At 53.7% G+C, this 24,538-nt stretch overlaps 4 protein-coding genes across 6 annotated transcripts; 3 read left to right on the top strand and 1 right to left on the bottom strand.

The window, feature by feature from the left end:
* The first annotated feature begins 50 nt into the window (after positions 1–50).
* AUP1 (AUP1 lipid droplet regulating VLDL assembly factor) lies at positions 51–3,166 on the top strand. 3 transcript variants are annotated; one of them, XM_036930729.2, is made up of 12 exons: positions 51–270; positions 351–488; positions 567–717; positions 907–1,091; positions 1,358–1,430; positions 1,520–1,593; positions 1,838–1,904; positions 2,006–2,108; positions 2,240–2,356; positions 2,470–2,579; positions 2,764–2,882; positions 2,992–3,166. In XM_036930729.2, exons 1-12 carry the CDS (start codon positions 221–223, stop codon positions 3,026–3,028), a joined length of 1,224 nt encoding a protein of 407 aa, XP_036786624.2. In that variant the 5' UTR covers positions 51–220; the 3' UTR covers positions 3,029–3,166. The 3 variants fall into 3 exon arrangements, with proteins under 3 accessions (XP_036786624.2, XP_057353049.1, XP_036786625.2); XM_057497066.1 differs by lacking the exon at positions 2,992–3,166 and having other exon boundaries at positions 2,702–2,880; XM_036930730.2 differs by lacking the exons at positions 1,358–1,430; positions 1,520–1,593.
* A 108-nt stretch (positions 3,167–3,274) lies between these two features.
* Positions 3,275–9,731, top strand: DQX1 (DEAQ-box RNA dependent ATPase 1). The gene is made up of 12 exons (XM_036930705.2): positions 3,275–3,696; positions 4,050–4,305; positions 4,524–4,717; positions 5,050–5,434; positions 5,572–5,805; positions 5,895–5,994; positions 6,111–6,269; positions 6,353–6,544; positions 8,073–8,192; positions 8,369–8,559; positions 8,880–9,070; positions 9,270–9,731. Exons 2-12 carry the CDS (start codon positions 4,069–4,071, stop codon positions 9,424–9,426), a joined length of 2,160 nt encoding a protein of 719 aa, XP_036786600.2. The 5' UTR covers positions 3,275–3,696; positions 4,050–4,068; the 3' UTR covers positions 9,427–9,731.
* Positions 9,732–10,795: 1,064 nt separating this feature from the next.
* TLX2 (T cell leukemia homeobox 2) lies at positions 10,796–15,999 on the bottom strand. Its single transcript, XM_036930712.2, has 3 exons — positions 12,326–15,999; positions 11,702–11,939; positions 10,796–11,602 (listed from the first exon to the last, which is right to left on the bottom strand). The coding sequence occupies exons 1-3, from the start codon at positions 12,723–12,725 to the stop codon at positions 11,386–11,388; spliced, it is 855 nt and encodes a 284-aa protein (XP_036786607.1). The 5' UTR covers positions 12,726–15,999; the 3' UTR covers positions 10,796–11,385.
* Positions 16,000–18,461: 2,462 nt separating this feature from the next.
* PCGF1 (polycomb group ring finger 1) lies at positions 18,462–20,803 on the top strand. The gene is made up of 9 exons (XM_036930698.2): positions 18,462–18,616; positions 19,041–19,146; positions 19,302–19,454; positions 19,624–19,695; positions 19,824–19,929; positions 20,119–20,152; positions 20,254–20,340; positions 20,475–20,555; positions 20,656–20,803. The coding sequence occupies exons 1-9, from the start codon at positions 18,524–18,526 to the stop codon at positions 20,701–20,703; spliced, it is 780 nt and encodes a 259-aa protein (XP_036786593.1). The 5' UTR covers positions 18,462–18,523; the 3' UTR covers positions 20,704–20,803.
* The last annotated feature ends 3,735 nt before the right edge of the window (positions 20,804–24,538 follow it).

Below are 24,538 nucleotides of genomic sequence, written 5' to 3' on the forward strand. Positions count from 1 at the left end.
CCCCGCGAATGCCGGGAATTGTGGTCCCCGCGGGACGCGATTTCTGAGGTGGTCCAAGACCCGCGAGGCATGCTGGGACCGCTAACCCTTCCGGGGCGCCTCAGGATTTCGGCTCTCGGCACCCTGGGCGGCTGCCCAAAGACTCCGCCTTCCCAGGAGGCCCTGCGGCAGGGCACGAAGATGGCGGCGGCGGCAGCCAGACACTCTTAAAGCAGCAGCGATGGAGCCTCCCCCGGCGCCAGGGCCGGAGCGGCTCTTTGACTCGCACCGGTAAGAGCCCCTGCAGGAAAAGGCCGACTCCCGCGTCCACTCGGCCTTAATTGCCCGATCACCCCGCCTCTCGTCCCCAGGCTCCCGGGTGATGGCTTCCTGCTCCTCGCGCTGCTGCTCTACGCTCCAGTCGGGTTCTGCCTCCTCGTCCTGCGCCTTTTTCTTGGGATCCACGTCTTCCTGGTCAGCTGCGCGTTGCCAGACAGCGTCCTTCGCAGGTTCCGACTGGGCGCTCAGGGAGGCTCAGGGCTGGGCTGGGCTGGAGGCTGTGCAGTCACAACTGCCTACGTCCCCAGGTTCGTGGTGCGGACCATGTGTGCGGTGCTGGGGCTCGTGGCCCGGCAGGAGGACTCTGGACTCCGGGATCACCGCGTGAGGGTCCTCATTTCCAACCACGTTACACCTTTCGACCACAACATAGTCAACCTGCTCACCAGCTGTAGCACCGTGAGTGCCGCGAAGCCGAGAGGTCCTCGGGGCAATTCTCTCGGGCCCAGCTCAAGGCTCTCCCCTCTGCTTGCCTGGGTTTCCCTTGGGGACTGCAAGATACTGAGCCAAACCCCTAATCCCACTTCTCTACTCCGTATGTCAACTTTTCTCACTTCCTAACATCTTTTCTTCTCTCCTTATTTTCAGCCTCTACTCAATAGTCCCCCCAGCTTTGTGTGCTGGTCTCGGGGCTTCATGGAGATGGATGGGCGGGGGGAATTGGTGGAGTCACTCAAGAGATTCTGTGCTTCCACGAGGCTTCCCCCAACCCCTCTGTTGCTGTTCCCGGAGGAAGAGGCCACCAATGGCCGGGAGGGGCTCCTGCGCTTCAGGTGGGTGAGCACAGGTATCTGTCTCCAACCGGGTAGGTTGTCAGGCTTGGGGCCCCTTGAGTTTTAACAACCTTCTTCAGCCCTACCCCTCAACTATTCCCCTTCCTAGTTCATTTCCGTTCTGTCCACTTTTAGTTTTTTACCCTAGATCCCTTTATTTCCTCCTTTATCTACTTAACAGTTTGACGGTTTCCTATTTTAAGTCAGGTATGAGCTGCTGTCTGGACTGGCTGGAATCCCATCCTACTCTCTCTTCCCTCTCCTAGTTCCTGGCCATTTTCTATCCAGGATGTGGTACAACCTCTTACCTTGCGAGTCCAGAGACCTCTAGTCTCTGTGGTGAGTGTGTGTTGGACTGGGACTCAGACTTGGACAGGAAGTCTCCCTCCTGGCCCTGGCTTAGACCTCACTTCATCCCCTCCCCTCAGACGGTGTCAGATGCCTCCTGGGTCTCAGAACTGCTGTGGTCACTTTTCATCCCTTTCACGGTGTATCAAGTAAGGTATTAACTGTCCTCACTTTTTGGTGACTGGGAGAAGCTCACCTCAAGGTCAAGGAAGTAGTTGGCATTGCCCTGTCTACCTGCAGATCTTTTAATTTTAGTATCAAGGCTCTGCCACAAAGGCAATGCAAAATCTTTACTGTCTCCCCACCCTCACCACTACTGTTCCATGAAGCGTTATCAAAGTGGGCAGACACCCTCTACCCTGGTTGCTCCCTGCATGGTCCTGGATTGTTTTTTGCAGGTGGCTCCGTCCTGTTCATCGCCATTTGGGAGAGGGGAATGAGGAATTTGCCCTCCGTGTACAACAGGTGGTAGGGAACACAAGCAGTGGGGAGGTGGGGTCTTTCCTTAGGAGGCAGAGGAAGAAGTCTTGAGGCCTTGACACTTCCAACCTTCCAACTCTCCCTAGCTGATAGCCAAAGAATTGGGCCAGACAGGGACACGACTTACTCCAGCAGACAAAGCAGAACACATGAAGCGACAAAGACACCCCAGGTTACACCCCCAGTCAGGTATGGGGTCTCTGTATACAAAGCTTTTGGGGCTTTTTTCAGCCAAATGTGATTTCCTTCCTGTTCCTATGCAAGTCAGACTCTTTCCTCCCATTGCTCCACTCACTAAATTTCGAATTTCTTGTTTGCAGCCCAGTCTTTCCCTTCCTCGTCTGGCCCTTCTCGTGATGTGCAGCAGGCAACTCTGGCCCAGAGAGTCAAGGAGGTTTTACCCCATGTGCCACTGGGCGTTATCCAGAGAGACCTGGGTATGGGAAAGGGTAGCCTCACACAAGGAATAGGCATGGAGAGGAAAAGTGGGTGGTGAGGGCAGAAGGTAAGCAGGGAAACACTCCTCTCTCCAATCTTCCCTTCTCTCCAGCCAGGACTGGCTGTGTAGACTTGACCATCACTAATCTGCTTGAGGGAGCTGTAGCTTTCATGCCTGAAGACATCACTGAGGGGACCCAGGCCCTTCCCACAGCCCCCAAGGTGAGACCCAGGAAATGGCCAGGTCTGTGACTTGGGGTGGAATGGGGCAGTCTACATACTCCCTATCCCTGACTTCTCTTTTTAATCTGAGACCCTAGCACAGTACCTCTCTTGCAAAGTAGGCATTCGATGCGTGTTTAATGATGATGACTTCGCAAGCCCTCTGACATTGTGATCACCTCAGTTCCCCAGCTCTGGCCTGGTGACTCCACAGCCCACAGCCCTAACATTTGCCAAGTCCTCCTGGGCCCGTCAAGAGAGCCTGCAGGAACGCAAGCAGGCACTGTATGAGTACGCGAGAAGGTGAGGGGTTTAGGGAACGATGAGTAGGAAGGGGTAGGTTGGAAATCAGAGCTATTTATGAAGCTAATATGGCAAAACCCACACAGTGTCTTCCCCCTATGTCCTATAGGAGATTCACAAAGAAACAGGCCCAGGAGGCTGACTGAGCACAGGATGGCACCCAGAGCCGCAGGACGGAGACTGGGGGCAGCCCTCACCCAACTCACAACAGGCTGGATGGGTGGGTGGTAAAGGAGGGATGGGGCTCCCCCCAACATCACATTAAATTCAGTGTTTTCACTCAAGGTCTCCTTTCCTCTCTGGGTCTCAAAATCCCCTGGGCAGATTCCCTTTTCCTTGGATGAGGGGAACAGGGGTGAGGGTCTCCTTGTGGATTTGGGGGGATGGTCAGAATGGAACTGTCTGAAATCACCTCCTCATGTCAAAAGATGAGTGATACTAAGGAAGTGTAACTGAACTGAAGACCCAGCCCCAGCTGAGCCCTGTCTTCACTGTCCAGCTCAGGTTTGCAAAGAAACAGCTGCAAAACCACAAGTCCCAGGGTGCCTTTCACTAATATGCAACGACAGTGTCCGTAGAGTTTACACATGCTCAGTGTGGTGGCTGGAGCCAGTTTTCCATAGGATCCTGATTAGGTTAAGGTGGAGCAAATAGCCCCACCCTAGTGCCAGCCTTCAGGACTTCCATTTGAGCCAATCCTTGAGGTGGAGCTGGAATTTACCTTTGTACTTTAGGTGGATCTGGGTTGGTGGTGGTGACTGGCTGGGTGGGTCTGCAACTGGCTGCCATCCTGACACATCTCCGAGCTTTCCAAGTAGGTTTGAATCCAGGATCCTTGTGGCCCTGCTCCCTGATTACCAACCTCTTCATCTTCTTTATTCTTAGTCCTTTTCCCTTTAGGACCTTTAGGGTAGCTCTCACATAATTCCTGCCTGAGGATCCCTGTTTGAGTGACAGGATTTGTACTATTGGACTACAGGGTGATAGTCCACTTTTGATAGTCCCTCACTTTGAGATTCAGGTCTCTACTGTTTGCCGAAAGGCAAGAAATGCTGGGAAGGATAGACCCAGGTGCATTATCACCTGAGGCTAGGATCAGGGCTAAGGTGGGAAGATGGTGTCACTCACCAAAATACAAGGCCTTAATTGCTGCCCTGCCTTCTGTAGGCCCTGCCAATCAGTCACCATGGCCTCTCTGCTGCTTGGGCTGGCAGAAGAGTCTAGCCCAAACCCTGGAGAATCTGAACTGGCTGTGAACCCTTTTGACGGGCTCCCCTTCTCTTCACGCTACTATGAGCTGCTTGAGCAGCGGCGAACCTTGCCCATTTGGGCTGCTCGTTTTATCTTCTTGGAGCAGTTGGAGAGTAGCCCTGGAGGAGTGGTGCTGGTGTCTGGAGAGCCTGGCTCTGGCAAGAGCACCCAGGTTTGGGGAGATAAAGGGAGGGGCTAGGGAACTGGCCCTTCCCAGGACAAGGGTGGGAGGATGGGCTACATGGAGCTACAGGGGAGGTGAGCAAAGGAGGACTGGTAAGGCTGGCCCCCGGTGTCTGGTGAAGGACCAGGGAACTCCCCAAATAAGAGATTAAACTGGCCATGACCAAATTGTGTGTGTTACTGAGATCATCCCTATCCCTGCCCCAGATCCCTCAGTGGTGTGCAGAGTTTGCACTGGCCAGGGGATTCCAGAAGGGCCAGGTGATTGTCACTCAGCCCCACCCTCTGGCAGCCCTGAGCCTGGCCCTGCGGGTTGCTGATGAGATGGACCTGACCCTGGGTCATGAGGTTGGATACAGCATCCCCCAAGAAGACTGCACGGGGCCTAACACTCTGCTCAGGTGAGGCCTCCTGCAGGCCTGACAAACTCACCATAGCCTCCCTCATCCCAGCACAGCCTTGAAATCATGCCTGATGCAACACTGAATTAAGCCCTCTACCCCAACCAGGGACCTCATAGACAACCGACCTCACCCTCATCACAAAAGTCACTTTCCCAGCTGGGGTACAGTTTGTCAAAGTATCATCAGTGGGGTTGTAGGTCACAATTACAGGTTCACAGGATCTTTTTCTGAAATACCAAAATGTAGGACCCTTGGGGAAAAGCTGCCCTGGGCTTCTAGAGCTGTTCAGTGTCCACACTGACTCCTCTGTCCACTACCAATGTCAACAGGTTTTGCTGGGACAGGTTGCTTCTGCAGGAGATGGCTTCAACCCCGGGCCCTGGAGCCTGGGGTGTGCTGGTGCTGGATGAGGCTCAGGAGCGGTCGGTGGCCTCAGATTTGCTCCAGGGGCTGCTGCGAGATGCCAGGCTGGGAAACCTTCCAGGAGACCCCAGAGTGGTTGTGGTTACTGACCCCACCCTTGAACCTAAGCTCCAAGCCTTCTGGGGCAATCCTCCTATTGTGCATGTGCCCAGAGGGCCTGGTGGGGATCCCACTCCTGTCTACAGGGACACTGTCCCTCCTGATCGAGTAGAAGCTGCCTGTCAAGCCGTGCTTGAATTATGTCAGACGGAGACGCCAGGAGATGTGCTAGTATACCTGCCCAGTGAGGAGGTAAAAAAAAAAGTCTGTATTAGGAGGTACTTAATGCACATTTTTTTCAGAATGAAGGGCTAGAGCTTTCATTAGGTTTTCAGAGGGTCTGTGACCCAAAAGGTGAGAACTGCTCTAATGCCAACCCTGCCCTTCAGGAAATTTCCCTATGCTGTGAATCCTTGTCCAAGGAGGTAGGGCCCCTGGCTCTCCAAGGGCCTCCACCGCGGGTGCTGCCTCTTCACCCAGGCCGTGGCCAAGCTGTTCTGTCTGTATACGAAGACACAGACTCGGGTGCCAGAAAGATTGTGGTCACTCACTGGCTGGCTGACTTCTCCTTCTCCCTCCCTTCCATCCGACATGTCATTGACTCAGGACTGGAGCTTCGAAGTGTGAGTGACAGAGATGAGGGGATGTGGGGGCTAAACATAGAAATGGCCCGCTCTGATCTGTCTTGGCTTTGGTCGGGGAACGGTGACAGGTGTACAGTCCTCAAATCCGAGCAGAATCCCAAGTGTTGAGGCCAATCAGCAAGTGCCAGGCAAAAGCAAGACGGCTTCGGGCAGGAGGGCTCCCACCAGGTAAGAAGGAGCCCTTGTCCTCCCTGAGATCCAACATGAGAAGAGGCACCAACACAAAGGATGAAAGCCCTGGGAAATCTACAGTGGTCTCCTTTCCCAGGTCTTTCTCCCCCCAGGATCCTGCCTCTGCCTGTATCCCAAGTCCTTCCTAGAACTTGAGGCTCCCCCAGTGCCCCAACCAAGGGTGTGTGAGGAGAATCTGAGCCCTCTGGTACTACTACTAAAGAGGAGACAGATTGCAGAGCCAAGGGAGTGTCACTTCCTAGACCGGCCTGGTGAGACCCCTGCTGCCCAAGTCCTGCCATCTGACCTCCAGGCTCTGAGACTCCAGACCCTCTAAGCCCTGTTTTCTCACCAGCTCCAGAAGCACTGATGCAGGCCCTGGAAGACTTAGACTATCTGGCAGCCCTAGATGATGACGGGGACCTGTCAGACCTGGGAGTCGTCTTATCAGAGTTCCCCCTGCTCCCTGAGCTGGCCAAAGCCCTGCTGGCCTCGTGCAAGTTTAACTGTGTGGATGAGATGCTCACCCTTGCTGCCATGCTCACTGGTATAAACCACCTCTCTCTGGCTTTTACGGCTACTTCAGTCTTTCCCCTTGGTGTTCTGGCGCTCTAAGGCAACCCTTTCCCCATGTTCAGTACACCCCTCACAGGGCTGGAAGAACTAGCCTGGGTCACCTATCCCTCTCTCTTGTTAGCCTTAACCCGCTGCTGCCTCTTGCCCCTCATTATGCTGAAATCTCTCCTCTCTGTTACTATTAAAACTCCACAGCCTTCTTCCTCAACCCTACACTCCACTTCAGCTATACAGAATAACTTCCAACCTGTATCTGGTGTATTCCTCACCCACTGTATTTTGGCTTCAGGCCCACAACAGTGAAAGAGCTTTCAGCTCACCAGTGACCCTCAAGATCTAATCCAGTGAACACTTTTGAGCCCTTATTCATGACCCTTGTTTTTCCACTTGAGAATACTGACCTCTTCCCCAAGCCTCTCAACCCACTCCTCGTGTTTTCATCCTACCTCTCTGGCCATTCCCTCTTCCTCTCCCTGGGGCTCTCCATCTTCTGCTCATCGACCGTTAAGGAGGACCTCAGAGTTATCTCCTTGCCCCTTGTCTTCTCATTCCCTGAGCTCCCTGAGCAATTTCATCCATATCCATGGTCTGAAGTGCCATCTTTACACTTAAAATTTCCAAACCTTCTATCTCTCTGCCAATACCATTCTTCTGAATCTTAGATTTATATATCCAGCTCCTGATGGACATTTCTACCAGAATTGTCCACAGTACCAAAGCCCAGGATTGAATCAAGCACTTCCTTAAGCTACCCCATCTCCACCACCATCACCACCACAAAATCGCATCACCATCTCAGCTGCTTCACTGCCATGATTCTAATCTTTCTCCAGGTTTTTTCATTTTTATCTCCTAAATGTTTTCTTAAATTCATCTGCTCTTGTCCATCTCTCTGTCAATTGCCAATGTTAGAGCCTCATTGCTGCTCAGCTGAATTCATTTAGTAGTCTCCCAACTAGTTGTGTGAACTTCTTCAAGCACCTGGACTCTCTTACTTAAAAATTTCCTCAACAGCTATTCTTTACTTTCCAGACAGAATGGAAGCTCATTTGCATAGCACATCCAGGCCCTCATGACCTGGCCCTCTCCAGCTTTATGTCCTGCCACTCTGCCACACACCATTCCCTTCCCCATACTAGGCACTTGCAGTTCTCCAAACATACCATGCTACTAACCCCTGTGCCTTGCTATCCCCACAGGCTAGAATACTCCCTTGCCCCTTCTACACTGGGCTTCAAATACTGACCCCCACACCTATAGTACTCATTAAGGTTGCTCACTTGTTTGTCTCTCCCACCAGACTCTGAGCTGCGTAAGCATGGAGACAGACTGTCTTTCACTAATTTGTCTCCAATGTCTAATAAAGGGCATAACCCCTAGACATTATCAATGTCTTTTGAAATAAGTTCCCAAAGTGACACACCTACCTTTTCACCATTCCACCTGTACTGCTATCCTTTCTCATTCTCCCCAAAAACCTTCCTCTCTTCTGCCTTCAGCTGCCCCTGGGTTTACTCATCCTCCACTCTGTGCAGAGGAAGCCGCCTTGCGTCGGGCACTGGAACATGCAGATGGTGATCACAGCTCTCTGATCCAGGTGTATGAAGGCTTTATACAGAGTAAGTGGCCCACTCTGCATCCTCTTAGAGAATCACAGATTTTCCAAAGAGGGGAAGTGGTGTGCAACCAGCTGACAGGTCTCTATGCCCAGGGAGAGGAGGCCCTTTAGCCAAGGATTGGGTTCTTTCAGGGATCTTGAGGACTTTAGCTGTAGCGGGTCCCTTTCCTCTCCTAGGTGGAGCAGACAAGACTTGGTGCCTGGCTCGGGGCCTGAACTGGAAAGCATTGTGCCAAGCCCGGAAGCTTCGAGGAGAACTCCTAGAACTCATGCAACGAATTGAACTTCCCTTGTCCCGACCAGCCTTTGGCTCTGAGCAGAATCGCAGAGACCTTCAGAAAGCACTGGTGTCAGGATACTTCCTTAAGGTTAGAGGAAAGAGTTGTGGTGAGGATCTTAAAAGGAGAGGAAGGCTGAGGGACCAAAGAATGGTATGCCTTCTCTGGAACTGGGGTCCAGGTGGTCATTCCACGAATTCTTTAGAACCCGGAGAAGCTTTTCCTTTGAGGCTTTGGGGTACATGGAGCCATTGAAAATGCCATATGGTAGGGACTGTAACACCTAGAGATAATTCTTTAATATTAATAATCCCACCACTGTTGCTAAGCCTTTCTCAACCCCCTTTTCTTTTCCCTACTGTCTGGTCTTCTCTCTCATTACTCCTTCAATATCTTTGCCTTTCAATAAGGTGGCCCGAGACACAGATGGGACTGGAAATTACCTGCTCCTAACACATAAGCATGTGGCCCAGCTCTCTCCATACTGCTGCTACCGAAGCCGTAGGGCTCCAGCCGGACTGCCACCGTGGGTGCTCTACCACAGTTTCTCCATTTCCAAAGACAACTGCCTTTCCATTGTTTCTGAGATTCAACCACAGATGTAAGTTCCCTGACACCCCTCTTTCATTGCCCATTCCTCTTCCTGGGGCCACAGTTATGGCTGGGCAGTTAGAGAGCCATGAGAAGAGGAGGGGACCTTAGTGGTTTGTACTAACATATGATCACTACATGGAGGAGTCTAAGAGCGAGCATCATCACAAAGGGCGCAGAACTCATCTGATGGTGGCTTTCTCCATCAGGTTGGTGGAGTTGGCCCCTCCATACTTCCTGAGTAACTTGCCCCCAAGCGAGAGCAGAGACCTCCTCAATCAGCTGAGGAAAGAAATGGCAGCTTCTTCTACAGGGAGTGAATCCTCCTCCACCCAAGAACTAGGGGATGCCTGTGTTCTGCAGTGACCCGCCTAAGGAATGGAACTGAGCTCATCTCATGGTATTAGATCCTCTCTCAGGCTAGTACTAAGGCAGCCAGCCAGACTTAGAAGCCCAAAGTTTAGGGCCTAATGGAAACCCTGGGATGTGAGTCTCAAGAGACAGTGGGCTGGGAGTGGAAGGAATCAAGTAAGCCACAGTCTACATAGGGTAGGACCCTTCCTTAGCCTTCTTCTATTTATTGGAGGGGGATTGATATACCCCCATACCCCAACTTATGTCAAAACCTATCCTTGTGTTCCCTTTTGGTCTATAAAAGTTTTTTTTCTTTGGAGCCTAATTTGAGTTTGGTTCTGCAGCAGCATATACAACATTAATAAGTCAGAGGTGACACAATATCAAAGACTCAGGGCCAGCTTCTCCAACAGCATCCCCTTGCCTGGTCAAGTCTTTGTGCTCTGACCAACTTAGCTGTCACTAACACAGAACATGAGTAGACTACTGACCTTTGACTCTGCATAAAGCTCACTTGCCTCTATCACTGCTCCTTCCTCCAGGGGAGGAATAATGGGGGTGCCATAGGCATCAGGTAAAATCTCCCCTTTTGTCCTCATTACAACTTAAATCCTGCTCCTTCTTAAACTTCAAGGATATTGCAAGCATCTTCAAACTGTCAACTTTCCATCAACAAGCTTTCCAGCTGCCCCTGGCCCACCACAGGTTACAGTTTTTCTAACAACTTCAGGAATATCATGCTTTCCTTTCTTTCCAGCTGGGTATCCTTTCCCTTTACTTTTCTTGGAATATTAACTTTGATAGCCTCCACCACCTTGCACATTGTAAGGGTGTTTGTAGAAATTCGTGGAAAGGAAGATTTAATCCTTGGAACTCTGATTTCTCTGCAGAGAGTCTTCCCTTGGAAATCATATCTATTCTCATCATTCCATCTATCTCCTCCTCTATGTGGATGTCAGCTGACCTCCCCCAAAGGCATGTTTCCAGAAGTTATTTTTTGTAGGCCCAGCATTTAGTTTTGCCAGCAGATTTAGATCTTGCTCCAGTCTAATAATTTCCCCCTTCCTCACCCACACCCCTATGTCCTGATCCTCTACATTTGCAACCTTAGAATTATCTTTGGTTCTTCTTAGGCCTGTCACTTCCTAATTATTTGCCACATTCTGCTCACCGTAATTCCACTGGGCCCATTAACCTTGTCCATTGCTTCTCCCTCTCCCCTTTGTCCCTGTGGGAACAACAGAGCCAGATTAGTGTTCCTAGATTTTCTCTTTCATAAATTGTTAGTATCCATCTTGCTTCCGCCCAGGTGCGTTGTGAGGCTAATGTGGGAGTATGTTGTCAGCAGGTTGAATACACACGGACAACATGAGGCTCAAAGTCAGGAAGGAATCCTTAGAGATTATTTTACAGCTGAAGAGTGAGATGCCTAGCATGTAAAACCTGGTTCCTGACACAGTCAGTCAAACTCTTGCTCCGCTGCCGTTGGCATCTTCCTTCCTTCATAACTTTGGTACAGACCCAGCCAGTGAGGGCTGCCACAGTCCCATCCCAGCACCACCTTTAACCTGCTCGGGCCCTCCAAACCCCAGCTCCGACCCATCCGCCGAAGAATCCGGAGTCCCTAAGGAGAGCACTCCCATTGGCCAGCCTGCCACCTCCCCTCACCTCATTGGCTACCGTACGGTTGGTCCCGCCTTCTCGACGCCTCAGGTTCCAGCTACAGAGCAATAGTGAAAAATGGCGGGAAAGGCTGCATCTTAGCGCGCCAAGCAACAGCGCAACGCTGGCCTGGGAGCCCGCTGGGGCCGAGAAGCCCTGGACAGTAGCCTCTAAGGCCAGCTCCTCCTCACACGCTCCGCTGCCACCGGTCCACTCGTGGGCAGCCGCGCCCTCCGAGGCCCTGGGCCCGGTGCTCCACGAGGCACCTCGGTCCGGAAAAGAGAGCTCGGCCGGTGGGGCAGGCGCCGCTCACACCACCGAGGCGAGCCCGGACACGGAAGCCACCTTGTTGTCCTCTGCCCAGGGCTGCAGATTCTGCAGCGCGAAGAGCGACGAGTTGTGCAGGCAGAGCGGGTCCGGGGGCAGCGGCGGCCGCAGCGGCCGCGGCAGCGCGTCCTGCTGCAGGTGCAGGAGCAACCGGCCCGCGCGGTGCCTCTCCGCCTCGCGCTCTTCCGCCGTTTGGCGCCTGGGCAAGCGGAGACGCGGGGTCAGGGAGACCGGCCCTCTCGCTACCCGCGCCGCACCGCGACTTGGCTCCACCCGCCCTCGCCACCCCGCGCCTCACCGCCACTTTGTGCGCCGATTCTGGAACCACGTCTTGACCTGTGCGTCGGTCATGCGCAGGGCCTTGGCCAGCGCCGCTCTCTCGGCCGAAGCCAGGTACTTCTGGCGCAGGAAGCGGCGCTCCAGTTCCAGCACCTGCGAGCGGGAGAAGGATGTGCGCGGCTTCTTCCGCTTCGGGGGGGTCCGGTTTTGGTAGGGGTGGCCTATGCGGCGCGTCCCGGAGAAGGGCGAGAGCGCGGCTACAGGCAGAAGAGAGAGCAGGGCAGGGTTTTCGGGCAGTCGTTACCCTTATCCCAAGCTCGGCCCCGCACCAGAAACCCCTAAACAAGAAAGGGCCTCGGAAGACACGGCCCTCCCCCTTGGTTGAAGGAGGTACGTCCCCCATAACTTCGCCTGCCCTCCCCGCGGTGTGGACAGTGGACTGCAAAGGAGGGCGCGGGCATCGACGGCAGCCTCCTCCCTATCGCCTCTCAGCAGCAGGACCAAGAGATACAAGTTGAGGAAATATCCCCTGGGATGATGGGAGAGGGGAGATACGAAAGGAGACCTTGAGTTGGGGAAGAGTCAAAGATGAGGAAACGGACTCAGTGTGGGGCATGATGCTGGAGGGGTCGGGCAACCTCACCCGTGAGCCGGTCCTTGGCAAAACGGCGGCCGCTGTCCATCCAGGGGAAGGTGAGTCCCGCTAGGCCCCCGGCGCCGCCCAAGCCCGAGGGTCCAGGCACCGCAGGCGCGCCTCCCGCGGGCGGTGGCACTGGCAGAGGGCGGTGTGCCGGGACGCGGATCACGCCGCCCGGGCCCACGCCGGAGCTGCCGGGTAGCGGGGCCAGCGAGCCCGCGGAGCCATAGCTCGTGGCTCCGTGAAAGCCACCCGAGAAAGCCGCACTCTCCCCATGGCCCTGGCCCGTGCGACCGGGGCCTAGGCCGCTCCCGGGGGGTTCCGGGCAGCTCAGGATCTGATCGATGCCAAAGCTGATCGGCTCGTGGTGCGGGAGGTTGTGCGAAGCCAGCACCGCCGGATCCATGGGGCCGGATCGGGAAGACCGCGGGATGTTCGGCTGCTGGGGATGGCTTCCCAGGCAGCTCTGGGAGCCCAGCTGCGGAGCGCTCGGGGCGGCGGCTTCAGGGGCCAGCGGAGTTGGCTGCAGCGAGGCGCCGGGGACCCCAGTACAGCTTCATCCCTGCGCACCGGGAGTAGCTGTGCCAGTGCCGGCTTCTGCCGGGCCTCGGCACAGGGACTCGCATCCCGGGGGAGCGCGACCCGCCGGGGCCCCAAGAGCACCCTTGCTGGGTCTGAAGCGCGGATGGACGCTGGGCTGCCGGGGCCTCTGCTGGAGTCTGGGGTGGAGAGGGTTGGCAGGCTGGGGCTGGGGCAATGACTGACAGATCAGCCTCGGTGGGCAGTGAGGGCTGGGAATAGGGCAGGGGCGGGGCTGGGTCCGTTAAAGGGGAAGAGACGCCTGTTTGCGCCAAGCACGGGAAAGACTGACGGGCGGGGATGGTCGCGAGGGTGTTAGGAACCAGGCTCAGCACGGGAGGGGCTACAACTCGCGCTGTTGCTCGCTGAGTCAGCCGAGATGCACACGGAACTCCATCCTCGCCGGCCTCCGCCTTTGGGCTTCCTTCGTCTCGCCCGCTTCCTCACGGGTGCCTCCTCTCACAGTCCCCAATCTTCGCCTCTCGATGGGTCCTGCCTGCCGACCCCCGGATTCGTTGTGGCCCCCGCCCAAGTGCCTTCGAAGACCAAATCTCGTTGTGGCTTCCTGGCTGCCATGAAAAGCGGTTGGGGAACGGCGCCAGCGAACTGGAGGCCCGGGAAGAGGACAGGTGTGGGAAGAGGGTACCAAGGCGCGTCCAGCGGGCTAGGGCGGGCGACACACTGAGGGCCAGCGATCCCGGTGCACCTACAGCCTCTGCCGTAGGGCCCCTTACTCTTTCTGCTAGAGCCAGTAACCTGTGCCCTGTGTTTCTTAGAATTTCGATTTTCGGAAACCGGTGTAAAGCGGACGGGTGGCTCAACCCGGGCGAACTCAGTTTGGGGCTGGCGTTCTGCCCCTGACACAGGCCCACGAGCGCGGGACTCTACCCTTCCACTCTGCACCTCGTAAGTCTTTTCTCGCACACACACACCCCGCCCCTCAAAGACGTGGGGTCAAAATCGCTATAGGCGACACGTGGAACCTCACTGAAGCTTTCGGAGGATTCTAGCCGCCTCATTTCCCATAGACACTTCACCCCACCCAAGCCCCAGCAACTGCCTGGAGCATATCAGAGAACTGAGGCAGGGAGAGCCCCAAGCCGCTCGGTGACCTTGTGACCTCTGGCCGCGGACCCAGGAGCTGGAAGTGTGTGAACTCTGCGTCCCTCCCCGGGATGGGACCCCCGACCGGTGGGGGGGGGTCCCTGCGCCTTAGACCCGCCCCCGCCGCCGCCCAGCCCGGTGCAGGCCGCCATAATCGGGTTAGCTGGGTCGGAATTACATTACCTTCCCTGGCCCGCCCCCGCCCCGGGGGGGCCCTGGCGCCTCCTAGCCGGTGAGACTGGGCGCAGTGAGGGAGATGTTCCTACCATCCTGAGGCGGGTGGGCACCGATGAGCAGTTCGGCCTGCCTCTACACGTGAGGGCCAAAGGATCCCGCCCCGCTGTGGCAACCCTAGCACCTCGGCCCCAGACCGCTCCGGTGTTGAGCACCAGGCTGCTGGTACCCCTCTAAGCCGAAATGCCTTCTAAGTCTGGTAGATGGGTCTCCCTGGGAACACAGATCTGATCTTCCAATCCATTCTCCAGGATCTCCTGGAAAACACTCTGCCCCTCCTTACTCCTCAGCAGATGGGCTGGCAGCCTGGCGCCTGGGGCAGGGTGAGGGGTCTTTTTTCTCCAGAGACCCAGAAATATTTGGGCATCTGGGCAGGAAGATAAAGAGGGGAGCGGGGGTTCTCTCCCCACCCAAAGCCACCAGTCCCTGAGTCTGAAGGGGGTGACAGTGGAGGAGGGAGGCAGTGGACATTAATAAAATGTGACGTCCTCCCCCAACCTTGTCCACCTCCATCATCCAATTTCTCCAGCCCTTCCCCCACCCTGCCAACAGCCCCTTCTGAAAGGGGGGTGGGGAGCTCCTACCAATTTGGCAGCTGTGTTTTCATCTTAGTGGAGAAGATGGACATTATCATCTCCCATAGCCCTTTACAGAAGCCCAAGCACCCTTTCTCAGCAGTAGAGAGGTGGGACTACTAGGGAGCGTGGAACTTCTACTGTTCAGGCAAAATGTTCACAGGCAGCATGGGCTGGAAGAGGACAGAGAGCCTAGGGAGACAGCAAAGTAAATAAAGCCTCTGAAGGGGACTAGCCTGCAGGTCAGGAGTGTGTCAGTCCCCTACTTTAGGGGGTGGGCCTCTGAGGAGAGGTTGCACATTAGTAAGTCTCCAACAAAGCTGAATAAACTCCTTGAATAAATCACTGAGTGAATCAATGAGGAAGAAAATGGCAGTACTGTGAAGACCTGTCCACCTGCTTAGTGCACATCCTGCCTTTTGAGGTCAGCACACCTGGCACTGTTCCCCAGAGATGGCCCAACTGATCATTTGAGGAGAACGGTCACAAACCCAGTAGCACATACAAAACTTGGAAGTTAACATTTTTCAGTGCCTCACTTCAAGGACAAAGTGTATCCAGTTTGATCAACCACAGTCCTGGGAATTTCCACCTCTGGAAATTCCTTGCTTCCACTTCTGTGAGCCCCTGATGCTTGGGAAGGGGTGGTTCCTGCTAGTTTATGTCTAAGATGGAGGCCCTGGGGTCAGTACTCCCACCTCCCAGGTGCACTGTTTTGGATCTCCCTCACCATGTGCGTGTGACCCCTCAATGCTTCAGATTTTCAGGCCCCCACGCCTGCAACTTCACAGAAAGAAGCATGTCCCCAGCCTGTGCTCCTGTACCTGCCCTTCCTTCCTGCTGTTGGTGCACTGTCCTTCTCTCAAGATAGTCACTATTGATGCATCATTTCTCTCATCAACTTACTCCTTCCTACCCCCAGCTGTCTTAGGTCTCTATTATTTGGACAAAACCTTTGCCTGACTCAAGAAAAATTCTGTTTTTCTTTTCCTTTGAACTGCCCACACCCACTGCCTCCATTTCCTCATCATTTATTCTTTTAACCCACTGCAATCTGTCTTCACTGTGCTGACCCTTACTCAGAGAGCTCCAGTATCCATTATCCAGGACTTCTCTGATATGTTCTACTTTGTCAAACCATTACTTGAACTATTCCTGTTTCTGTAATAATTGTCTTATTCTATATCTTTGGGCTTTCATTGTCAAACTATTTCTTGAACTATTCCTGTTTCTGTAATAACTGTCTTATTCTATATCTTTGGGCTTTCATCGTCACTGCTTATGTTTATCCTCCCCTGACTTTTTTCCACCGAACACTGAGCATTCTTCAGAGCTCAGACTTCAGCTTTCTCTCTCTCTGCATTTGCTCCAATAGTCGCATCTATTACATCCACCGTAAAACTCTTGAGACCTCCATCCCTGGTTATGACCCTTGCTGTGCTCCAGCCCCTCTGTCCTAGCCTTTTGGGCAGCTCCATCTGCCTTTGCTGCAGCCACTTTAAGTCCAACAGGCTGAAGGACATGCTCTCCTCCCAAGCTCTTCATTCACTTCCTCCTATTATGCTCTTTTGAAGTATTTTATATATAGCCCTTCCTTCTCATTTCCACTGATAAAACCCTAACCTAAGCCATCATCACCACCAGGTGATACATTCATTTGTTCATCCAGAAAATTTTGATTGAATACCTACTATGCCCCTGTCACTGGAGATATAGCTGTAGGCACAACAGAAAAAAAATATCCCTGCAACTCCCTGCCACTAAGAAGCTTACATTATAGTTGGGGAAGGAACTGAAAAACAAGAAATATATGAAATATATGAAATAACAATAAATGCTAAGAAAAATAAAGCAAGGAAGGAGAAGTGAAAGGGTTGGGGATTGGGGTTTATCTAGAGTGATGACAGAAGGCGCCATGGAGAAAGACCTGAAGGAAGAGAGGAGCCAGTTGGATATTTGAGGATTTCAGGTTGGGGAGTCTGTGGGATAATATTCTGGTGTATCTGTGGAACAAACAGAGGGGACCAGTATGGCTGGAAAGACTGAATGACTACGAGAGACCAGGCAAGGCCTTCAAGACCATTGTAAAGACTTGGGCATTTATTCTGACTGAAAAGGGAAGCTATTGGAAGAAAAGCAAGACATCTGATTTTTTTATTTTAATTTTAACAGCTTTCTTAAGGTAAAACTGACATACAATAAACTGCACATATTTAAGTTGTACAATTTAATAAGTTTTGGCATGTATACACACATGAAACCATCATCACAAGATAATAAACATATCCATGAACCCCCAGAATTTTTCTTCTATTCTTTATTTATTCATTCTGAACTGCTATGTTGAAAACAGGCTAAAGAGGAGCAAAGGCGAAAGCAAGGAAAGCAGCAAGAAGCCACAGCCATCATCCAGAGATGATGGTATCCTGGGCCAAGGAGGTGTGGGAAGTAGTTGATTAAAAAGTCGCTAATCTCCTAACTACTTGCCGCTCATTCACTCCAATTCACTCTGAAGATAAACGAATAAAAAAAATTTTTCCCCCATAGGGTAACTCCCTCCCTTCAAAAAAGTCTGCTAGCTCCCTACTGCCCTCAGGCTAAAGTCCCAACTCCGAAAGGCCTGGATTCTTCTATCACTACTCGCAAATCCACACCTTGGCCTCCTTCCTGTTCCTCTCTGGTCATTCCCCTCCACTCTGTCTTTTCTATTTCCAGCACACTTATTCCCCACCCCCAACTCTAAATTGTGCCCACACAAAGTACCACTTCCTCCATAAAGCCTTGCGGGGTCTCCATTGGGATCTCTCCCTTGAGTTCTCCAATTGCATTTGATGTTAATACTTAAAAGTAAATTTATCTTTGTTTTTTAAATCCCACTGTTAAGTACCTAGGGACTGCGTTGTCCAAGCTCCAGGGCTCTTGCGTCCTCCCCAAATACGGGACTGGGCCTATGCTACTGCGGGCGCTCGCTGCTTCAGCGTGTCTGTGTGCAGTAGTGTCCTAGTCGTCCTCCCCTCCTCCTTCGGCATCTGCTCTGCATTAGTCTGTCCCAGGCCTCCGCAGGCGCCGATGATTGAATCATCATCATTAACCAGGGCCTGCCCCCCCATCCCCGGCGGCAGGGGAAGGATGGGGTCGAGGGAATAAGATCACTACCGAGTCCCTAGGGGTCCCTCCCTCCCCGCCACCCTCTCCGAGACTCCGCAAAGCCCTAAGAAACTCTCGCGGCGGAGACGGGAGAAGGCCCGCCATCCGGACGAAGCTCAGTAACGCAGATGCGTCAGCCGACTAGGGAGACATAGCGAAGAGAAGACCCCAGAGGGGCTCCTTTAGCGGGGTCGTAGTCACAGGAAATCTACGACCCTGAGCGGTGGAGGGCGGAGACCGCCGGGCCTGTTGGGGTAGAAAGGGGTAGTCTTTTCCAGCCTCTAAAAGTTAGACCCGAGGTCAGGGAGGGTCTATTATAATGATTACTACAGGAGGTCAATGAAATAGAATCCCTCCCCACGCCGCCCCCCCCCCCACTCCCTAGCTACTGATTGAGGAGGGTGAGGGGCCAGCGGTGTTCAGGTGAGCACACGGGGAGAGAGGGACATGGGTGGGGCCTTACAGACGGCCAGCGAATCCGAAAAGACCTAAGCCCTCGTTGCTGGGCGACAAGTCCCGCCCCGCAGGCGGCACCGGAAGTGGGTGGCCAAGATCAGCCTTTAAGATGGCGTCTCCTCAGGGGGGCCAGATTGCGATCGCGATGAGGCTTCGGAATCAGCTCCAGTCAGTGTACAAGATGGACCCGCTACGGAACGAGGTGCAGGGGTGGCAGGGTTACTGCTGTAATCGGCTAGCGGTGCGAACTGGGGCCGGCTAGTTGACGGGCGGTGGCTGGCCGGACGCCCAGCGCGCCTGCGCAGAGGCAGGGTGCCCAGTGCGCCTGCGCGATTGCTGTCGGGTTGCCAAACTCTTGTCTAGGACGCCTGCGCATTGTGCCGCCCATCTCGTGTAGCTCCCCTGGGCAAGAAAGGTTGGGCGAATCCACGTGAAGGGGGCCCCCCTACTGTGCGCAGAGCCCTCTGCTGGGCGGAGGGAGAGTGTCAGCCCCTGGGAGCTAATACCCTGCTAACGGCGTGCGCGGCTTGGCTGTGGGATCTGATGAAAGAGACGACTCCCAAGGTGGAAAGGCGCATGGGTTGGGTTTGGGGAGAGGGGACCGGTGACGGAGGGTGTCTCCGCAGGAAGAGGTCCGAGTAAAGATCAAAGACCTGAATGAGCACATCGTCTGTTGCCTGTGTGCTGGCTACTTCGTCGATGCCACCACCATCACAGAGTGTCTTCATACTTGTGAGTACCCTAGACCCTGTCTGCTTCTTCCGTGTCCTAGACCCCATCAGGCTGGCTGCAGCCTCTAGGCTGCCTGCCCCAACCACCCAGGCACCCTGTCCAGCCCATGAAGCCGATTTCCAGAGGATTGAGTGCCTGCTTTTCTCCTCCTGCAGTCTGCAAGAGTTGTATTGTGAAGTACCTCCAAACCAGCAAGTACTGCCCCATGTGCAACATCAAGATCCATGAGACACAGCCACTGCTCAACCTCAAACTGGACCGGGTCATGCAGGACATCGTGTACAAGCTAGTGCCTGGCTTGCAGGACAGTGAGTGACCAACCTGACTTTGAGGGGCCTCTAGAGGACTGGTGCTGGGTAGCAGCTTAAGGTGACAAGGCCTTTGGTGGGAATCATGTAGGTAAAGAGGTTGACAGCCAGAGGAACAAAGAGTGAGGGAGGGCTAATAATTTACTTCCTATACTCCACACTCTTCTAGGTGAAGAGAAACGGATTCGAGAATTCTACCAGTCCCGAGGCTTAGACCGGGTCACCCAGCCCAGTGGGGAAGGTATGTCCCTTGGCAGCAGGAGGGTAAGGTAAAGCTTCCAGTGCATTTGTCCTTCCCAGTTTTGCTCTCCAGGGAGAAAAAGGAGAATGAAACCTGTGCCATTATCCTCACTACTCTGTCTTTCTCAGAGCCAGCCCTGAGTAACCTCGGCCTCCCCTTCAGCAGCTTTGACCACTCTAAAGCCCACTACTATCGCTATGATGAGCAGCTGAGCTTATGCCTGGAGCGGCTGAGGTAAGGGCCAGGTCATGGGCTCTCTGAAGTGACAGGGTCAATGACCCAGAGTCAGGGAGGGGCTCAGGGAGCAGGCAAGCAAGAGGGCAAATGAGAGTGTCTGTTCCCTTAAAGAGAGTATATTATGGCTCTCGGTGGGGGACAGGGTTGGAAAGATAGGGCTCCCTAACCTGTGTCTGTTTCCCCCAGTTCTGGCAAAGACAAGACTAAAAGCATCCTGCAGGTGAGAAGGGCTGAGGGGAGGGCTTCTCTAAGGAAACCCATCTCCCAGTGGCCCTTCTTTCTCACACACCATGTCCTCTTGCCTTCCCTCTTTCTCCCCAGAAGAAGTATGTCCGATGTTCTGTTAGAGCTGAGGTTCGCCATCTCCGGAGGGTCCTGTGTCATCGTTTGATGTTAAATCCCCAGCATGTGAGTATCCCCACAGGTTTTTGGGAAGGAGAGTAGCTATGAAGTGTGAAGAACAGAATCTAAGATTGACCAAGTTTATTCTTGACCTATGCAAGAGGGGAGTTCCTAAAGCTGTGCCCACATCTACCTTATAGGTACAGCTCCTTTTTGACAATGAAATTCTCCCTGATCACATGACCATGAAGCAGATATGGCTGTCCCGCTGGTTCGGCAAGGTGAGCCAGGGCCAAGGCAGTCCCCAGGGCAGGGGTGGGCTGAGGGAGCCTTTTGGGTAAGGATGCTCCCACTGACTACTTCCCTTTGTTCTCTCCTTAGCCATCCCCTTTGCTTTTACAATACAGTGTGAAAGAGAAGAGGAGGTAGGGGCTAAGCCCCCACCCCATCCCTCTCCCCATCCCTCCCCAGATATTTATGTAAAATTAACTGTGGCTTTATTTTTTGAAATAAAAACTGTAAAAAGGCATCTCTCTTCTTCCTTCTTGTCCTACCACATATTCATGTTTGTCCTGTGTCCTGCTTCCCTCAGAAATCCTGAGTTTCATCGTGAAGGAAGGCTTCTTTATGCCCATGGTCCCTCTGTGAATGACCAAAGGAGGGCATAGAGGACTCTACAGCTGTAAAACTCAGAAGGTGTTTCAGAGTAGAAGCAGGCCGCCCACACCAGCTCTTTCTGGTGGCGGGAAGGCTTTCTGAAGGGGAATGCTCACTGAGCTGCATGCTGCAGCATATGTCACAAGACCTGGGTGAAAGTGTCACAGTTCAAGAGTGGTGAGGGTAGGGCTAGGGTTAGACAGTGGCCGCTGCAGGACTGAAGAAGAGTGATATTTTAAAGAAAAATCCAAAGATTTGCCCTAAGGGAGAAAGCTTTTTAAAAAATTGGGGTGGGGGGCTCTCAGGGAGCACAGGGGGATAGTCAGAGATGGAGACATAGCTGGCCATAGAAGATTCAGCAGGCCTTCAGGTACCTGGGCCAGGTGTAGCCGGGGTGGGGAGAGAGTAGTGGAAGAGAGAGAACTGGTGTCCAGGAGAGCAGAGGCAGCTTCAAGAAACAGGAAAGCTGCAAGGCTTAAATGCCACTGACTAATTCAGTAAAATTCCTTATCTGGATGAACCGGCCACAAGCACTGGACTCTGGAAATAGACCCAGCCAGCGTCTCTGTTCTATGGGGCCTCTCAGTGGGGTGACCAGAAACTTGCCCAGTGGGATAGTAACAAATGGAAGAAGAGGGAGAGAGTTCCTGAAGGAAGCTAATGGGCCACTGCTGAATCAGAGACAAGTAGGGTGGAGCAGGCAGCATAAATGTTGCAACTCAAGTTTAGAGCCTAAAGCTCCTGCCGGCCTAAGTCTGACTCCATGAATTTGAGGTGCATGTTGTGCATAGCTGGTGAGGGCTGAAGGCAGGGAGCTATGTGGCACAGTGCTTGAGAGAAGGGTACAGTGAAGGCAGCCTGAACTGGTGAAGAGAGCCTGAGACTCATGGAAAACCTGAGTTCTTTTGGGTGCAGGGCACACAATTGGCCTGGGCTTCCCTTTGGAGATGAAGTTTATAGGCCACAAGAGAGGAGCATGTGGAGAGCCTTCAAATGTCACAGGCAGGCAACAGGGACCAGGGAAGGGACATTGCAGAGCCACCAGTTGGGCAGAATTCATTCCTAACATGATCTCCAAGACTCCCAAAGTTTCCCATGTTTAGGGCCTCACGTTTGGAATGCCTCCCCACTTACCACCCTACTGATCTGTCCTTGGAGGCCTAAGAGTCACTTCCTCCAGGAAACCTTTCCTCAGCCAGAGTCAGGGCTTCCTCTGCTGCCTTTGGGCCTGCCTCTACATCAGCATATATCTCGAGGTTTGGTATTAATTACAGCTATCCTGGGCCTTCCAACCCTCTTCTCCCTTCTTAAGCCCTGGGGACTCCATGGCCTAGGCAAGCATACCACACTAAGGTTGTTTTTGAGGAATTTGTGCATGAAAGGACACTCAAATAGTGACTCTGGAGAGATTGGTGTGGGCTGGGGAAAGGAGAGTAAAACACTCCTGGGGGCTTTTCTGGTGTCCATGCTGTTGCAGGAGTTTGGGAGTAGTCTGGTCAGGGCTTGGCATTGGCTTGGGGTCAAGAAGGCTCAGAAAATAAGGTTGTCCAGAGGACCAACCCTCAGAACATGCTGTTTGAGGCCAAGGAGCAGCTAAGGCACCCAGGCCTGGATCTAGGGTGGAGTGGCTGCTCGGCCTTGCTCCCAGCTCAGCGGAGCCCTCTTTTTGTCTGTCAGCAGAGGTGACAGTGGCAGCTGCAGTGTGTCTCCCAAGGTGGCTGGTGCAGGCCAGCTGCAGGCTCTACACTGCTCTGCCTATGGGTCCATTCCCCACGCTGACCTTGTGCCCCGAGTCATTTGCGTCTCCATTTGTACCAGGGCTGGTGAATCAAGCCTGTGGTTCTCTCGGGCTCCGTGCCCCAGAACAGAGTGCTGCGTTCAAAGAGAGGCGGACGCAGGGACGCCCCAGCACGCAGCTGCCCTCTCAGAGGCGCCCTTGATCTCGCAGCACTTTGGGGGCAGAGCATCAGTCTTCACCTGCAGGGCCAAGCCTGCCCTTGCCTCTCCACCCTTCCTTACTGAGCAGTTTCCGCAATCCACACCCTTTCATTTGGTGGATTCCTTTACCCAGGCTGACCTCAGATGAAGCCCCCTCTTCTCGGCAGGGAGATGTGCTCAACAGAGGACATTTAGCCTCTGGATTTCACACCCCACGTATTCCTCTGAATTGTGTGACTGTATGAGGGATTAGGGGACCCTCAGAATGGGGCAGTGGACTGATGAAAACAATCCAAGAGCTGGGCTTGCTTGCCCTCCTCCTCCCACCCTTAGGGAAAACCCATTAATCAGAGTGAGAGGGAAGTGGGTGGGAGTTTAGGGAGGAAACTCCAGGCAGAGAGCAGCATGGACCGGGGCATCTGTCCAGCTCACACACTTCTTGTTTTCTCTTTCAGAAAATGTTATTGCCTAGTGAACTGAATTCAGACACCTAAACCTTCCTTTCATTACTTCCAAGGGCCTCAGGTCTGTGAGCTCTTTGCTGCCCTCTTCTCGCAAAGATCTCTGAGGCCGCTACCCATGTGGTGGGGTGGGCGGTGGGGGTGGGTGTTTGTGGCTGGGCTGGGGAGGGTGGGATGCTCAGATACCCTGCACACACCCTCAGGCAGGCACCCGGAGACTCACTGCTCCGGGGAAGTCCCTTTGCCTCCTGTGCTCCTCACGATCCCGCCCTGCAGCCCTGGGAGAGACTGGCCAGACTGAGGGGGACAGGTTCTCTGTGCTAAAAACTGGGGCAAATCTCAGTGTCCCCTCCTCAAGAAGGGTGTGGGCTGCGGAAACTGCTCAGCAAGGAAGGGTGGAGAGGCAAGGGTAGGCTTGCGTGAGAGGGCAAGGTGGGTGAGAGGTACAGGGTCAAGGAATGAGAGTAAAGGGGGTGATGAGGAGAGGGAAATCTTAAAAGGGGTGATGAAGGGAGATGTGAGAGGGCATCCTTAAGTGGGATGGAGGGGCCTTCCGGGAGGAATATTGAAATGTAGGGATGCCTATAAGGGGAGGGAGCAGAGGACCCCAAAATATGACGGGACAATGAGGGGAACCTGAGGAGGTAAAGGCAAGAGGGGTTGCTTGAGAATGCCGGGAGAGGACACCAGAGGGGGCATTGGTGAAGTTGCCTGTATGTGGACCTCTCTGGGAAGGACCTGAGGCAGGGAGAGTTGGGCCATGGGGATGGGAGGTATTGCAGAAGAGGTGCAAAATGGCCAATACTGGAGAATCTCCCTGCTCCCCAACTGGGCTGGGAGGAAGCTTATGAAACAGCTGAGCTGCCTCCCCCTTCCCCCAGAGCCCAGAACCCAGGTTTAATCTCTTAATCTTCCTCATTAATCACTCACCCTCCTCCTAGCCCCCCTCCTAGGATCTGGTTTCTCCTCAGCTCAGGTTCCAGAGGCTTCTCTGGGAAAAGTTTCCTGCAGTGGCCCCATGATCATCTGGACAAGTCCCTGGCCACTGGGACAGATTTCGTCAGGGTCTGCTGTCAGGGGCCTCTTCCCTTTACTCATCTCTCCTCCCCTCTCCTCCCTCAAACTCACGACTAGGGGATGTCCAATCTCATTGTCCAGCCCCCTTACCTGAGCCCAGCTGCAGCCGGAAGGAGGTGGGTGGGAGGGAT

Source organism: Manis pentadactyla, chromosome 2 (assembly GCF_030020395.1).
Source record: "Manis pentadactyla isolate mManPen7 chromosome 2, mManPen7.hap1, whole genome shotgun sequence".
NCBI lineage: Eukaryota > Metazoa > Chordata > Mammalia > Pholidota > Manidae > Manis > Manis pentadactyla.

Excerpts from the sequence above, each read along its gene's own strand:
- PCGF1 (XM_036930698.2), top strand. The coding sequence starts at position 18,524 with ATGGCGTCTCCTCAGGGGGGCCAGATTGCGATCGCGATGAGGCTTCGG. Across the intron at positions 19,696-19,823 it reads CACCCAGCCCAGTGGGGAAG|AGCCAGCCCTGAGTAACCTC; the intron begins GTATGTCCCTTG and ends TGTCTTTCTCAG. Across the intron at positions 20,556-20,655 it reads TGTCCCGCTGGTTCGGCAAG|CCATCCCCTTTGCTTTTACA; the intron begins GTGAGCCAGGGC and ends TTCTCTCCTTAG.
- TLX2 (XM_036930712.2), bottom strand. The coding sequence starts at position 12,725 with ATGGATCCGGCGGTGCTGGCTTCGCACAACCTCCCGCACCACGAGCCG. Across the intron at positions 11,940-12,325 it reads TGCCAAGGACCGGCTCACGG|CCGCGCTCTCGCCCTTCTCC; the intron begins GTGAGGTTGCCC and ends TTCTGCCTGTAG. Across the intron at positions 11,603-11,701 it reads AATCGGCGCACAAAGTGGCG|GCGCCAAACGGCGGAAGAGC; the intron begins GTGAGGCGCGGG and ends CCGCTTGCCCAG.
- DQX1 (XM_036930705.2), top strand. The coding sequence starts at position 4,069 with ATGGCCTCTCTGCTGCTTGGGCTGGCAGAAGAGTCTAGCCCAAACCCT. Across the intron at positions 5,435-5,571 it reads TATACCTGCCCAGTGAGGAG|GAAATTTCCCTATGCTGTGA; the intron begins GTAAAAAAAAAA and ends CCTGCCCTTCAG. Across the intron at positions 5,806-5,894 it reads CAGGACTGGAGCTTCGAAGT|GTGTACAGTCCTCAAATCCG; the intron begins GTGAGTGACAGA and ends GAACGGTGACAG.
- AUP1 (XM_036930729.2), top strand. The coding sequence starts at position 221 with ATGGAGCCTCCCCCGGCGCCAGGGCCGGAGCGGCTCTTTGACTCGCAC. Across the intron at positions 2,109-2,239 it reads CAGGTTACACCCCCAGTCAG|CCCAGTCTTTCCCTTCCTCG; the intron begins GTATGGGGTCTC and ends TCTTGTTTGCAG. Across the intron at positions 2,580-2,763 it reads CCCTTCCCACAGCCCCCAAG|TTCCCCAGCTCTGGCCTGGT; the intron begins GTGAGACCCAGG and ends TGATCACCTCAG.